We start from the raw sequence: 16,171 nt of genomic DNA, 5'->3' as shown, positions 1-16,171 counted from the left end.
TTATTATTAACTAAAAAATTGTTTTATTATTCCTATAAAATAACAATTTTGTGTTATAAAAGAAGTTTAAGGCATTTTATAGATATTTTCTCCGATAATCATCTTACAGTAAGATGTTGGAATGAAATGAACATTATGATTTTTTATGTAAATCTGATTTTCTTAATTCTAGACTTCCCTTCTTCATTTCTGGAAACTTCGTAATAATGTGTGACTTTATCTATATTTCCCAGAGATTCGATGAACTCCCTGTCGTGGGTGATGATGATAAACATGAAGTTCTTCTGGGTCATTCTCTCTTGAACTATTTCTCCGAGAGCAGAACACAAACTGTGAATGTTCTCTTGATCTAAATTCGTTGTCGGCTCATCTAGCGCGAGGATACCGAATCTGTAATTTTATGTACTTAATAAATAAGTATTTTTTTGGGTCAAATCTAAAAACTCAGAGCATCAGTATGTAAAACAATTTTTTTTAATTCAAATTAACTATCCAAAGGTTAGTTAGTTTATTATTTATTATTATTTTTATTTTATAAATAAAAACAGCCACAAAATCTTTGTGTGGATATACAAACGAATCTCTTATTTTGAACAATTCAGTTAAAATAAAGGGCTGAAACTTACTTGGAACTAAATGTTTCAGCTAAAGCCAGACGTATGATGAGGCAGGCTAGCACCTTCTGTCCTGCACTGCAGCGACCACGCATATCTATTTCAACACCATTTTTACATTGGACTACCCTGTGATAAAAAAAGCGTTTTATATCAAGATATACTATTGAAAAAATCATATTAATAATAAAATAAAATTTGATGACTAAATTTCTTAAAAAAAAATTAGAAAAATTCTTTTGTCATATACACTTGCACAATAAATACCTGTAATCATATTTACGACGATCCGAGTCAGCATTCATAGTACCCTCGGTTTTAATTTCTATATAGTCGATATCATTTCCTCTGTATATTTTTCTCCACATTTCACTGTAACAGGTAAAAAAAATTGCTTTTGTTAATAACCTAATTGCTTTAACACGCCGTGTTATACAAACAGCGTTACAGATTTCTGTCTTTGAGACAACAATCATATGACTCATAAGTATAAAGATATGAGATTCATGTTCCTTACAATCAGGTTGAACATTGTCAAGTTCCATACATAACCAGGTTCCACTATATAATGGTGATTGCGATATTAGTCCTATAAAATGAACGGCTTTAGTCCATACACTGCACATCACCTATGCCACGGCGCGGTGCACGTGCAGCGAGCGGATGTACCGTACCGTATGATGAGGTTGATGTTCTCCATCTTGTCGCGGTGGAACTGCAGCAGGCAGCGGTCGAGCGCGGCGAGCAGGTCGCGCGCGTCGCGGTCCACAGCGCGCGTCACGTGCAGCGAGCACAGCCGCTCGCGGTGGCGCGCCTCCACGCCCGCGTTGCCGCTCGCCTTCAGCTCCGCGCGGAACTGCTTCAGGCTCGCCTGTGACACGTATTGTGATGTGAGGTGTGTGTGTCGCCGTAAAAATGTAAATACAGTTAGATTGAAAAATGTCGAAAAGATGTATACATAATTTGAATAAAAATTAACACTTTCCTTACGTTAATGAAGCTAACCAAGGAAAACTATTAAGTTCAAAATTGTTCATGTCATGCAAGTAATTCAAGAAATATTTATCCATAGTAGGACCATAATATAAAAAAAAAAAACATATTTAAATTCACATTACCTTCATCTCTCCCAACATGCCCTCAGTCTGCGCTTTCTCTCTAAATATCTTAGTCTGTTTGGAAATCAGTTCTTCTTTCTGAGACAACATCTCCGTATTAACTCCGCTCAGTTTCTCGTTGATTTCCGCCAACTCCTTCTCACAATTCTCGATTTCAGTTTGCGCTTTACGTAATTTTAAGTTGTCGTCTAAATTACGTTTGTATATCTGTAAAAAAATAGAAATTGGGTTAACTCTTCACCATTTTTATTTCAAAAGAACTTTATCACATAAACTATACAGTGATAAACTTGTATAGTTTTATAAGCACATGGCTAAAGAGTCAGTGTGATATCTTGTGAATAATTATGCGTACCAAAAAGATAGAGATAGAAGATCCAGAGAATGATATTACATACTATAGACTAATATATAAACAAACTTATAAAATTCAAACTACATGATTCAATTACTGAATAAATATTTAAGACATATTTCAACATACCTCCTGTTTAGCTAGCTCATCCCTCAAGCTATCTATCTTCTTAGTGAGAACATCCCGGTCGGCCATAATCTGTTTCTGTTTTTCCATCAACTTCTCATTTGCTTCTTTAATTTCGTCCATTTTCTTCTGGATGTTTCTCTCTTTATGTTGACGGATCTCCAAGTCTATGATCTTTACTTTGTCGAACGCGTTTACGACTTTCATTATGTAATTATTTTTTATATCTATTTCGTTTCTGAAAAGTTTATTAGCATTAAAACAATATAATATACAAAAACACATAATTCAATGTTTTTTAACAAATTTGGCTTTAATTCTTTTAAATAATAAAATGTATTCAAATAATAATTATCAAATACAAATGTTTAACAAAGAAAAGACGTGCAAAGATGTTATAACTTACAATAAAAATGGAGAAATATCAATAAATCACTCACCTATTCTTTTTAACGACCTCATTCTTTGCATTTTGTTTCTCTTTGAGATCGGCTTCGAGCGGCGCGATACCTTCTTGCAGTTCTTTTAATTCAACCAAATATTTCTCTTTGTTTTCTTCCATTGTCTTCAGGTTTTCTTGCAGGTTGACTAGATCTTGAACCTAAACGGGAAAAAAAATGTACAAGATTCAATTACGATCAATATGAAGTAGCGAGTCCTTTTTATAAGATAATTAAAATATATCAAAAAAAGAACAACCTAATTTTAATAAAATTATATTCTCTACTATAATAATATCTTTATATTGTATTGCTAGCAGTCTTGAATTTTCTTGGTACTTAATTCAGTTTATTTCTATGTGTTCAAGAATGAAGTCTCATATTAATCAAATATTAAATAAAACTTACCTTCTTCTGAATATTAACGACTTCCTCCTTCAACTTGATCTTCTTCTCAGTGGCGTTATGCAGTTTCTTATTATGTGCATTGAGCGCAGTTTGCGCGCTCTTGACTTGCGCCCGCAACGCGGAGAGACGTTGCCGCACCGACGTTTGCTGCGTTGTCGCTTCGTCGAGCGTTATGTCCGTTATTATGTCCGTGCATTGCGCTTTTATTGCTTCTAGCTGTTAGCCAAAAACAATCTTTTTAGGGGCAGAAATACATATTTTGCTAATGAATGAATGTTATGAAAATGTGCTACCCGGTAGTGCTGTTAAAAATTTTACTTTTCCTTTTCTTTGGTACTTGTAAAGTCAGTTTAAAACATAAATAACTATATTAATATTGTCAGTCAGTCCACAATGATTATTTCGTATGAAAATAGATTCCTTTCCGAATCATAATTTCTTATGAATTTAAACAACTTAAATTTAGAGAACATATTATATGGGAGTAATTTCAAAAAAAAATAAGAATAAGAATGCAAATCTTTATAATTCCAAACAACCTAAAAACATTTATTTAAAAGAATTTATAAAAAAAATATGATCTCACATCTTTATTAGCGGTCTTCAGCTCGTTAGTGAAGCGGTCTAGCAGCGGCATGTCGCCGGCGAGCGCACGCGCGGTTTGCAAGCGCTTTTCCGGCTCTATCATGGTCATAGATAACTCGTCCGTTTCCTCTGTAGCGCTGGATATTTTCTGAAATAATTTATTTTACTTTTTATTGTACAGTGTACACCATTTAACTTATATGTAAATAAGGTTTAGTACATAGACCTTATCGCTTATGAACAATCTCTTGCAGGATACTCTGTAATTTAAGAGAAATAAAATGTATGTAACTCGTAATTTTAAAAGTCTATAGATAATAAAGATGTAAATACAAAATTAAAGAACATTATCTTACTGTAATGTATATCTGTGTCAATTATTTATTCATAATAATGTTTAGAATAATTATAACATGCAATTTACTTAGTTATGTTCAATATCACAATATTGTGTTGCATCTCATCCTACTAGGTACATGCTTATGCAAATAGGCAATACATATTATAAAGTAACTATAACCTATGACTTAACTTCAATCAAACCATCAATAATAAACAACTTACAGTGTCAATATCGCTAAGACGTTTCTCCAACTTCGGTATCTCCTTCTCTTTGAGGTTGATAATTCTCTCATTGAGTGACTTCATACTGAGCAAATCATCTTTCTTCGCAGAGGACTTCTGTAATTCCTCTGTTACTTTTTCGAGCTTGGCGGGCACATTCATCACTTGAGTTGTTAATTGTGTTATGAGATCTGATACCTAAAAAAATTAGATATTAACATAAAATCGATATAACAACTGGTTCAAAATATACATATTTTATTTTATACTAAATTAGTTATACATTTTTAAGAAAATTATATAGTTTTTAAATGTATGTATAACAAACCTCCGTGTCTGTTTCAAAACCTCGGTTGCACAGTGGGCAGCAGTTATTGTCCTTCAGTTGATTTTTATACTTAGCTATTATAAACATTGATGATTGTAGAACATTTTGTTCATCCTGTAAAAACGAATGTATTAGAATGATACAAAGTTAATTTACGCAAATGTATTTTCTGTCAAATTCTGTACAATTATATTGCTTTGGAAATCAAAACAAAATTTAACTTATCAATTGTTACACAAAATAATTTTAACAAAAATTAACACATTTCAACTAATTGCGCCCTCTGTCACTTCCATTGAAACAAGTAATAAAAAAATAAAACAATATAAATACCTGAAGTTTTTCCACAGTGGCGGTTACTTTAGCCAGCGTAGCATCGTACGTCTGTGTGCCACAAGCTTTATACATTTGATCCTCTGCTTTTGTGAGTTCCGCTTTACGCTCGTTCAGTTGGTCGCGGGCGTGCTTACGATCGGCTTCTAAACGAGTTATCTGAAATTGAGATGATATTTTAAAATTAAAAAATGCCCTTTGTTTATGCAAAAGTCTTTAATTTTATTTCCTTTTTTATATGACAATTCAAATAGAAAAATGAAACAAATTTTGAAATATGAATACTTAATTGTTAAATAACACTTCAGAAGTGTTTTTTTCTTTGAATGGCGTAATTTATATTCAACAGTTAAAATAAATTCTTTTTTTGATGAACACAGATATATAAGTACAGTATTTGATAAAAACAGGTAAAATATTAACGCGAGGTATTTCAACGCGAGGCAAGATTGGAGGTGAGGTGTGCGGGGCCGTTCGCGTGACACGCGCTCCTCGCGCTCCTCGCGTCGTTTGTTTTTCGTAACGTTAGCGCTATGCCACAGTGTAAAATACTTATATCAAAAGTAAATTGTGATCAATTTTTATTATGTAAGCAATGTAAAAGTGTTTGTGTCAGATTGTAAATATAAAAGTAAATAAAGAAATCATTTACAACTTTATAAACTGAGATAAGTAGGTACTAGGAATTTATTAATTAGCACAACATAATTATGGAAGTACTTGGTGTAACTAATAAATATTACTTGCTGCTACCAGTAGAAGCTTAGAGTATTATATTAGAATAGTATAGAGCGCGTGTATTACAATATAACTACAATACTACAACAATCTACAAAAATGGTCTGATATTATTTCTTCGTAAAATTATAAAAAAAAAGTTTTATTGAAAAATATAAATATCGCTAATTTCTGAACATTTTCACTCATAACATTTTTATTTATAGTTCTATGACAAAAAGTTACTGGACCAAAATTGTAGAAAATTTAATTTGCAACAAATAATGTTGACAATTTTTTTTTATCAGATTAATAGTTTAAGAGATATATCATAAAAACCATATTAAGCGCTATTTTTAAGATGGCGGCCGTGGGACAAGGGTGGCGACCCCACAAACTTGGTGATAGCTTCACACTAACCCCCCCTACACATCAAAAAAATAAAATGCGTCCTCCTAAAAAACGCAACCCCAAATGTAACTTTTCAATGAACTATAATAACAATGATTATGAACTAACTATTATCATCTATTATACAGTAAAAGTTCCTTATTCGCGCTTCCTTTATTCGCGTTTTCACTATTCGGGAATTAAAAAAATGCGACCCAATTTCTATATTCGCGACTAAAAATTTTTTTATTCGCGGATTTAATAAGTACATACATAATAATAAAATTATTCCAATAGGTATCTAACACAATATCCTTGTCAAATGGACTAATAAGAAAGTAAAATAGATCTTATTACAAGTTAGCCTAAAGTACATAATATTATGTTGTTAATTAATGATATCGCCGAGGCCTTTGACCCAAGCCGCCTTTGTCGCAAGCCGCCTTTGCCGCGATTGATGTTTTTGAGAATGTAAATAAACAGAATGGAAGCAACCTTATAACTCAATAAATAAAGTATATTTTTAAATGTAGTTCCGTTTATAGTAAAAGCCGCTTTGCGTGTTTTATAGGTTTCGTCTTTCACATTCGTTACAAAAATAATTGTGATCGAGTAACGTCTACTGCACTCTTCCTAGTTTATAAATTTATAATGTCAACTAAAAAAAATGAGACACGAAAAAAATCTCAATCGTCACCTAGGAACGTATAACGTAGAACCTATAATCCCATATAATAATTACCATTCCGTATTCACGGTTTCTGTATTCGAGGCATATATTTTATGGAACATATACCCCGCCAATAAGGAACTTTTACTGTAGTGATTAATAATTATTATTAGTCAATAATCATTATTATTTGACTATTATCAATTATTTTTTAACAAATAATCATTATTGTTTTTTTCCTTAAAATAAACAACTGTAATTAATAATTATACCCCAAAATTATGCAAATAATACACCAATTACGTAATAATAATCCATACTAATATTATAAATGCGAACGTAACTCTGTCTGTCTGTCTGTTACTCAATCACGCCTAAACTACTGAACCAATTTGCATGAAATTTGGTATAGAGATATTTTGATACCCGAGAAAAGGCATAGGCTACCTTTTATTGCGAAATATGTACCACGGGCGAAGCCGGGGCGGACCACTAGTATTATATATATAAAACAAATTATTATAAACTAAACTCTTATTTCACAGTAACGCAGCTTTTATCGTTTTGAAATAAAAGCATACGAGGTGAAACTTTATGACCAACTGATATTTTTATTCTGTGGCATCAAGTAACTACGTTTTTATCATATTACTCAATTTACATACTAGTTCTCTTTTCCTGTCCTTTTTTGTGATACTGACACTGCTTTCTTCCGAATTTTGTTTGTTTTGTTACCCATTTTCAATAATTTATCTTTACTCAAAACTTAAAATCGAGCGGAGATAATTTGACACAGGTCCTACGTTAGCAAGCGCCTGATCAGGACTGGCGGGGTAGCGGGCAGCGCGGTTTGTAAAGAAAACGCTGGGCAACGTTAAGTTCTGAGATATAATATGTATTTAATAATTACAGGGCTTCAGTAGAAAACCAAAATTTAGCACGTTTTCTGCAGTACATCAAAATACATATCCTTATATAAAAATTATTTCCAAAATCAGAAATTTCATTAATAAATAATTCGTTTTCGATCTTTATTTTAGCCTATTTTTATGATTTTATATGATCGAACAAAATACACGTGGTTGTGTAACAAATTAGCACACTTTTTAGGAAATATCTTGAAGTGTATTGATTATTTTTTCTAGAAGCGTCATATAATTGCAAATACATGAAAAATTTGATCTTGCAAACCAATTTTACTCCGCTTCGCTGAAAGGACTCCCCTAAAATATACATACTTCCATTTGCTTCTCTTTGATCTTCTGTTTGGCAGAATCTACTTCAGATCTAAGTTCACATTCCAATTTGTTCACAGATACAGCGTAATTACTTTGAATGTCTCCTAATAGTTCAGTTAAATTCTCTCTGGAATAAAATATTAGTGTAAAAGTTAATGTAGGTTTCCTTCAAATTTACATATTTTTTCTGAGATTCTGCTTATTCATGTGCATTTCTGTTGGTAAATTGGTTGAATATCAGAAATTGAAAATGGGATCAGTAGTTTCAGATAAGAAGGAATTCCTGCAATAACTCTCAATATATTTTTTATTTATTACTAGCTGCTCCGCGCGGTTTCATCCCCGTGGCTCTACTCCTGTTGGTCGTAGCGTGATGATGCCTATAGCCTTCCTTGATAAATGAGCTATCTAACAGCGAAAGAATTTTTCAAAACGGACCAGTAGTTCCAGAGATTCGCGCGTTCAAAGAAACAAACAAACAAACTCTTCAGCTTTATAATATTAGTATTGATTTAAGTATAGAAGTTTACATTGTTTGATGTTGAATAAATACTTAAAAGTATGGGTTTTTAAATTGAAAATATAAAATAACCAAACCATAACTATTTACATACTTGTGTTTGTTCTTTAAAACTGTCAATTGCTTTTCTTTTTGTTTTAATGATTCCTCAATCATATCCCTCTCCTTAATTTTTGCTGTTTGTTTTTGTAGTTTTGTTACCTGGAAATAATTTTGATTGTTACATCATACTTACTTGAATTATATTACCTATGTTAGTAATAAGAAATTAATACTGTATATAAAACATTAATATAATAATGGATATATTATTAACTAGCTGTGCCGCGCGGTTTTACCCGTGTGGCTCCGCTCCTGTTGGTCTAACCGTGATGATATATAGCCTGCCTCGATAAACGGGCTATCTAACACTGAAAGAATTTTGCAAATTGGACCAGTAGTTCCCGAGATTAGCGCGTTCAAATAAACAAACTCTTCAGCTTTATAATATTAGTATAGATAAAATAATTGTACCTTTTCATTTAATACTTCCAGCTCTTGTTCGTTAGTTTCAATGAGTTTTTCATTTTCATTTATTTCCTTTTGTCTCTCTTCAGTGTTGAGTTCATTTTGGATCCGTTCAAAGTCCCTATAAAATATTTATTTTATTTATTTATTTATTTTACTCTTTAATACAACTAAACAGACTTACATACTAGAGCATACAAAAATAAAAGCAAGGAGCAGTTTAGTGTATTTGGCGGCCTTATCACTTAGTAGTGATCTCTTCCAGGCAACCAGGGCAGAAGGTAATCAGCTCAATTAAGTTGTGAAGGTAGGTCGAGAGAAAAAGAAAAAAAAAAATAAATAAATAATAATAATAATGTTGTATAAAAATATATAAATTATGGTAAGAATGACAAATATTATAGAAGTAATTGGGAAGGTAAATGTAATTGTTTTTTTTTTTTTTTTTTTTGTATGTATAAATGCAATCTGTTCAAGAACATTCAGCACTTGGTTATGAATGGATTGAGACTTGTAGGGCAGGCGATCCAGTGATGCCAGCCGTATTATTATTATTTTTTTTTGAATTTTTTTTTTTTTTTTATAAATCTATGGGAGCTTTTCTTTTTAGTCTTTGGAATTTTGTGTCGTTTTTCATTAAATCCATGGCCAAAGAATTCGGATGTTCATCAAGTCTTTTTCTGTAGGAGCTCATAGAGTGCTTGATTTCGTCTTTAACTGTTCGAATTTTAAGATCGTGGTGTAACTGTTGGTTTGTAACATACCATAAATGTAATTGTTGAGATAAAAATATCTGAAAATTAAAATTGATTTTGATCTCAATCAATCAAAAAATTATTAGGCAATAAGTAAATCAGCATTAATTTTTACAAATAAATGACAAGTGTATGCTGAACAAAGTATGGCTGTTTGTGGTTGTCTGTCAGTAAAATGTTTCCTTCAAAAAATACACAATATTAAAAAAAACAGTGTGTGTGCCGAGCAACATTTCAGAAATGAAACTTCTTTGGCGAGATCCAAGATACCAAAATCGCCGCCTTACTCCAAGACGTGACAGCATTGCCATGACGCCACCTTGAAATTTTACTCTCAACGCGCCTAAAGAAGTTTAACTTCAAAAAATAAAATGTACTTACTCTTCAGCAGCCTTCAATTTTGCCTCAACAGTTTCCAATCTCTGCTTTGATTTATTCACATCTGTAATTTGTTTCTCTATTTTCGCCATGTCTTTCTTATTTGTTTGAATGTCTTCTTCTTTATTTGATATCTTTTCTTTTTGTCTAGACTGTAATAAACATATTACTATTAAAGCCATATATAAAATATTTCTCTTGCACAAATATTATGATCAATTTTAATTATGTATATTTATGTTCTGTTCAGAATGATGGAAATTATTTTATACTCCTGTTTATGCATATAAAATTACTATACAACGTAATATGTAAGGTGCATTAGGGTAATTCCGGGGTAAATGCAATAATGTTAAATTAATACTTAACTGAATTTATATTTTTTGGTTTTTATGGCATTCAAATGCTTTATAAATATAAATTTATAAAGAATAGAAAAAATTCGATCACGAGGCGGGACTCGAACCCGAAGAAAAGGTCAAGAAAAGGTCGTGTTCCATCGTTACAATATTGTATTCACTGAAAAGTGCTTCATATTGGTTGAGATGGTTGTTAAATCATTTCAATAGATGGCGCGTGGTGTGTCCCTTAAGACACATAAAACTGAAAGGATAGAATAAATTCGATTACTCGGGCGGGTCACGAGTGGCTGAGTTGGTTAGGCATCCGCCCCGGAATGGCGCGAAGGATGCGGGTTCGAGTCCCGCCTCGTGATCGAATTTTTTCTATTCTTTATAAATTTATATTAATACTTAACTGTTGATTGATTTAACAAATATGAATAATATTGTTATCAAACCCGTTTGTTTTCATGCGATGCCTTCACGATACTCACAATAAAACAATGGTATTCACATCTTTCCGAATTATTCCGAGGAATGTCTCGAATGCACAATACTTAAAAAATATACGTTTTTCAATCACTTCCAATTGAAAGTAAAATGATGAAAGACAAATTTTTATAGTACCTAAAGATTTTTTAGATAAACAGACAAGACAGTTCTTTCATAACCATGCATTTACAGTTGCACTTATTAAGGAATTATATTTATTACTTACCAAAGCGTCCCTGCTCTGGTCCACATGATGCTGGAACTTCTTCTCTTCATCATCAGCTAGCCCCTTCTGCTCCTTGAGGTCGTCCTGCAGTTCCTTAATCTTTTGGGTGATGGTGTTCATGCCTTTCTGTGCGTCTTCGTCTGTTTCCACCTTCTCAATTTCTAGATCTGTTTGTAGACAATTTTATTATTATTCTATTGTTTATTTGTTTGTTTTAAATTTTTAGTTGCTGATATGTTTATTCTTTAGGCTGGTTGCAGAGCTTGACCGACCGTCAGTGCATACCGTCGGTCCTGACGATACGCATCAACAATTATGACACTGCGCATGACAATACGCGTGCGTATGGTCGGTCTAGCTATGAACGGTTTTATGAATTTCCATACATATGACAAGCGCGACTGGTGTACGCACTGATGGTTGTTCAAGCTCTACAACCAGCCTTAAAGGTAATTATTTTACTATTATTAATTAATAATTACTATTAAACACCATAACTATAAAGACGTAAGGTAAGACAATGTTCCTCTTTTTGTAATGTATTACAAATAAGAATCTATAGAAAATACTTCTTCAAATTGAAATGTGTAAGATTGTTTCAGGGGAAATATAATTGTAAATGACCTTAAAATTATTTGCACTTACCAGCAAGTTTACCAGTCTCCACAATTGAAGAATTTCTTTTATCAATTTTCTCCTGGTTTTGGCTCTCCAACATAATTAATTTGTTGAATTTCACTTCATTTGATGTTTTTTCATTAGCTATTTTCTCTTCTTCTTTATTAAATGAAGTATTCTTCTTGTATGATTCCTCCAGTTCTTTCTGCTTAGTTTTAGCTGTCGCTGCATAGTTGTCTAAGGATAACATGTTTTCATTAGAATTGGAATAATTAGAATTGTGATTTTTTTCTAAAGTGCAAGGCGATATTTTAGGTAAATTTGTTGAAAAAAAATTAAATCATAAATGACATACTGATATTTTCTTGTAATTCAGGTGTTGTTCCTTCATAAACATTTTGTATGCTTTTCTTGAGTTCTTGTTCTTGGGTCTGGCAGTGTTCTAATCTGAAATTATTCATTCATTTTTATGAGTTAGTACATTACAATTATTGATATAACATTTTTATTTTGTTTCTACAAGAGATAGAACAGATAGGAAACCTACATAATGTATTTTGTCGGAAAATGATCATCAAATAAGATAAAAAAAAAACAAAGAAAACATACCTAGTCTTAATCTTTTCCTTTTTAGACTCAAAAGAAACTAAATTCTTTTGTAATGCAACAATGGCAGTTATCTTTTCAGTAATAGGAGTAAGCTCTTGGGTTAATTCACTCAATTTCAACTCAGCTTCTGAGATTCTAGATTCAGTGTTGACAACATCTAATTTCTTTTTATCTAATTCTTGCTTCTTATCTGTTAAGAAGGTAACTTCTTGTTCTGAAAGTTAGAAAAATATATAGTAAAATCTTACACAAATGTATGCTCTAAATCTTTATTATTTAAAAAAAAAAATGTTAAGTAAATTAGTTATATTGTATTCTACATAATTAAAATGCTTACCAAGTAACTTAAGTGTTGTAGCATACTCCTTTCTGATTTTTCTCAACTTATCAATACAATCACTGTACTTATCAGCATCAAAAATCTCATCAAACCTTTCTTTCACCTTTTTGCCCTCGTCTAAAGGCCAACTTGAATCTTCTTGATGGCAAAATATGACAGAGTTCAAAATGGCTTTTGATACACCTATAAATTATCATCATTTATTAATTCATACATAATTTGCAGTGCATATTTTATTACTGTTCTAAGCATAAGAATCTATCATAATATATGATTGATCTAAAATCTAAATAGATGAATAAATTCCTGCACAAACAATATTTTGTAAAACAAATGTTTTATATCAAAACCTAATTAATAAATATTATCATTGTTAACTTGCCCAGTTCTTCATGCATAACAACATCTAAGTCTGCGCATCTTGAAGATATATCTTTAGTCTTTCCGTTTTCATCTATAACTGAAAGGAAGGAATCCAAAGTCTGGAACTTGGTTTTTTTCTTTTGTAGTGCAGTAACTCTCATTGATCGTGAGACCTCCAGTTGCTTATCTTTAGCGTTCACTATCTAAGAATAAAAAACATCATAATTATTTTGAAGTTGGATAAGGCAAAAGATTAAAAAGGACTGTGTTAAATTATATAGAATTTTGATTACCATATAGTGTAAAAGTTTAAATATATTTTAATACATTGAATACATTATCCTATTTTACCATATTAGTTTTTAAAATGAATTACCCTCTATCTGGATAATAAAACTCCCATACCTTTAATTTTACTTGTCCCATTACTTCAGTGGATCTGTTTACTTTAGCATCGTGTACAAAGCATTCATTTCGGCTGCCCGGAGGCATTTGACCTGTTACAGCATATCGTAAACATTCAATTATTGTTGTTTTACCGCACCCATTTTGGCCAAGTATTAAAGTTAATGGTTTTTCAAAAGAAATCCTTTGCTCATCACATTCTTCAGGACCAAAACTGCGGATACCTCGTACCGCCAAAGATTTTATTCCCGCCATTGTAATATTTAATATGCTCAATTCATTCCTGAGAAAAGTGATGTTATTGATTATGAATATGTTACCCTTTACATTGATGTGTATATTACTATATGGAAATTAGAAGTCTGTTGATTAATTATTACCGATGTTTAAACAAATCCAAATATTAAAATCGGATGAACTGGAACACAACTGACAACAAAAGGTTATTTTCCCGGCGTCCGCGTCGTTGTCTTTGATGCTGAATTGTTGACAGTTCAAGTTGTCTATTGATAAACCGAAGCAAGAAGCTTATATCCTTAGAGTATATATTACAATAGTATAGAGCGAGTGTATTGCACAAATTGCATAGTGCGCATCGTAGGCAGATGAGCTATAGATACTATATAGATGTGTGTGTGACAAATAGGGATGGGTAGATATCAATTGCGTGTTAAACTATCGATAAGTTATGTAAATAAATATGTATCATAAGTAAATTTTATGTTCAATAAGTTATTAAAGGAAAAATATGTGAATAAAGTATAAATATGTAATTTTAAATTTGTTTACCAACTGAATAAAGTTTGTTTATTCCATTTGAATATTAAATATTATATAAGAAATTTTCTTGTATTAATTATAAGTACTTTAAAAAAATATGTTTGATTGGAATATAAGAAAAACGTGAGTACTTTTTAAATAATAAAGTTAATAAAATAAAGGATCGGGTTTAGTGCTATTTATTAATAATAAATCAAACAATAATAATAATGTTTGAAAAATGGTAAAAAATATTAAGGAATAATTAATAATTTAAAATGATAATATAATAAATAATATTAATAATTTCTTTATTTAATTTTATCCATTTTACTATCAAAGTCTTCAAAATCAATTTAGCGGTTCAGAAAATATATCGTAACATTACATACTTTACATTTACACTATAATACATTCGCATTCATAATTTAGAAAGTGTATCGTACAAAACACACCACAAATTTATTTATAATACATTTTTAAAAGAGTTTTAATTTTAAAGTTAAATAAATAATTTGTTAAAATATAGTTCTTCTAGTAAACTTTATATCGAGTACAGCGTTGGTCAGGTCACATCACTACGATCACGTGGCGGCAGTGAGGCGCGCGAGCGAGCCTGCGCGTGTCCGCCTCCCACCTACTCTTCACCCCCGCGATGCTAGATTTATTTTCATAAAATTATGTATAACAATCGACTTACTGATGAAATGTGATAGTGGATTTCAATTTTGTGTATTTTCTAGTATCGTTTTTGCAAGATAGAACTGCACATTTCACCCCTTTTATTCGTAAATATGAAAAAAATCCAGAGCAACGCACTTCGTGAGCACTCAACCACGACTGCGAGCGCTCGCGGCGGGAGCGTCGTGTTGTTCCCACCTGTGCCTACTGTTCCCACTTGGTTGTTCGCACTCTATAGATAGTATATATACTCTAAGCTTATATCTAATACACTGGAGATTGCACTATGAACGTTGACAAGTCACGGGAAGGTATAACCTTGAATGACGCCTGGTTGTTCCTTCATCCCTTTCACACCAACTTGCCAAGTTAGGTGTGAAAGGGACAAAAAACAACCAGGCGTCATTCAAGGTCATACCTTCCCGTGACAAGTCAACGTTCATAGTGCAATCTCCAGTGTATTAGATATAAGCTTCTTGAACCGAAGTGATTGGATATGACGCCTGACGGATGTGACTTTGGCCGCGTTTCCATCTGCAAGAAAACTTCCACAAGAAATGTCTTGGACACGTCTTGGAAATGTCCGACCACCGACGCGACAGTCTGTCTGACAGCAGCTTGCAAGTTTACTTGTAGGTGGAAACGGCAACCTTTGACTTGCAAGCTGCTGTCAGACAGACTGTCGGACATTAGGGCGTATTCAGAAAGAAAGCTTGAAACTTATAAGCGCTTATCGGCGCTTGTCAGGCGCCATATAAAATTTGTTTTGGTCTGCTTCAACCTGCTTCCTTTGTGTAGAACGAACCAGCGTTGACAAGCGCCGATAAGCGCTTATAAGTTTCAAGCTTTCTTTTTGAACACGCCCTTACTTGCGGAAGTTTTCTTGCAGATGGAAACGCGGCCTTAGAGTATATAACAGTAGTAAAGAGCGCTTAGAGCGTATTCAGTAAGAAAGCTTGAAACTTATAAGCGCTTATCGGTGCTTGTCAACGCTGGTTCGTTCTACACAAAGGAAGCAGGTTGAAGCAGACCAAAACAAATTTTATATGGCGCCTGACAAGCGCCGATAAGCGCTTACAAGCGCTTATAAGTTTCAAGCTTTCTTTCTGAATACGCCCTTAGAGCGCGTGTATTGCACAAATTGATGAGCCATAGATACTATATAGATGTGTGCGTGACAAATAGGGATGGACCGTATCAATTGCGTGCCGAGATATCGATAAGTTATGTAAATAAATATGTATCCTAAGTAAATTTTATGTTCAATATGTTATTATAGGAGAAATGTATG

At 32.3% G+C, this 16,171-nt stretch overlaps 1 protein-coding gene across 1 annotated transcript; it reads right to left on the bottom strand.

Annotated features, from left to right (window-relative positions):
- Nucleotides 1–3: 3 nt before the first annotated feature.
- On the bottom strand, nt 4–13,924 carry LOC123696016 (DNA repair protein RAD50). Its single transcript, XM_045641995.1, has 24 exons — nt 13,821–13,924; nt 13,441–13,723; nt 13,055–13,238; nt 12,670–12,855; nt 12,333–12,546; nt 12,079–12,170; nt 11,751–11,960; nt 11,106–11,272; nt 10,050–10,198; nt 8,920–9,034; nt 8,501–8,607; nt 7,887–8,013; nt 4,872–5,030; nt 4,539–4,652; nt 4,211–4,408; nt 3,648–3,794; nt 3,062–3,277; nt 2,654–2,814; nt 2,217–2,451; nt 1,733–1,939; nt 1,289–1,485; nt 882–986; nt 627–743; nt 4–390 (listed from the first exon to the last, which is right to left on the bottom strand). The coding sequence occupies exons 2-24, from the start codon at nt 13,693–13,695 to the stop codon at nt 144–146; spliced, it is 3,909 nt and encodes a 1,302-aa protein (XP_045497951.1). The 5' UTR covers nt 13,696–13,723; nt 13,821–13,924; the 3' UTR covers nt 4–143.
- Nucleotides 13,925–16,171: the final 2,247 nt, after the last annotated feature.

This window comes from Colias croceus, chromosome 12 (assembly GCF_905220415.1).
Source record: "Colias croceus chromosome 12, ilColCroc2.1".
Classification (NCBI taxonomy): Eukaryota; Metazoa; Arthropoda; class Insecta; order Lepidoptera; family Pieridae; genus Colias; species Colias croceus.
The sequence above is the reverse complement of the archived record's forward strand: the minus strand, read 5'-3'. Positions and strand labels throughout refer to the sequence as shown.

What these genes read in the sequence shown, in the direction of transcription:
- LOC123696016 (XM_045641995.1), bottom strand. Translation starts at nt 13,695, where the DNA reads ATGGCGGGAATAAAATCTTTGGCGGTACGAGGTATCCGCAGTTTTGGT. An exon ending in TACAACACTTAAGTTACTTG is followed by an intron (nt 12,547 to 12,669) that starts GTAAGCATTTTA and finishes TCTAACTTTCAG; the next exon opens with AACAAGAAGTTACCTTCTTA. An exon ending in GCATGTTGGGAGAGATGAAG is followed by an intron (nt 1,486 to 1,732) that starts GTAATGTGAATT and finishes TACGTGTCACAG; the next exon opens with GCGAGCCTGAAGCAGTTCCG.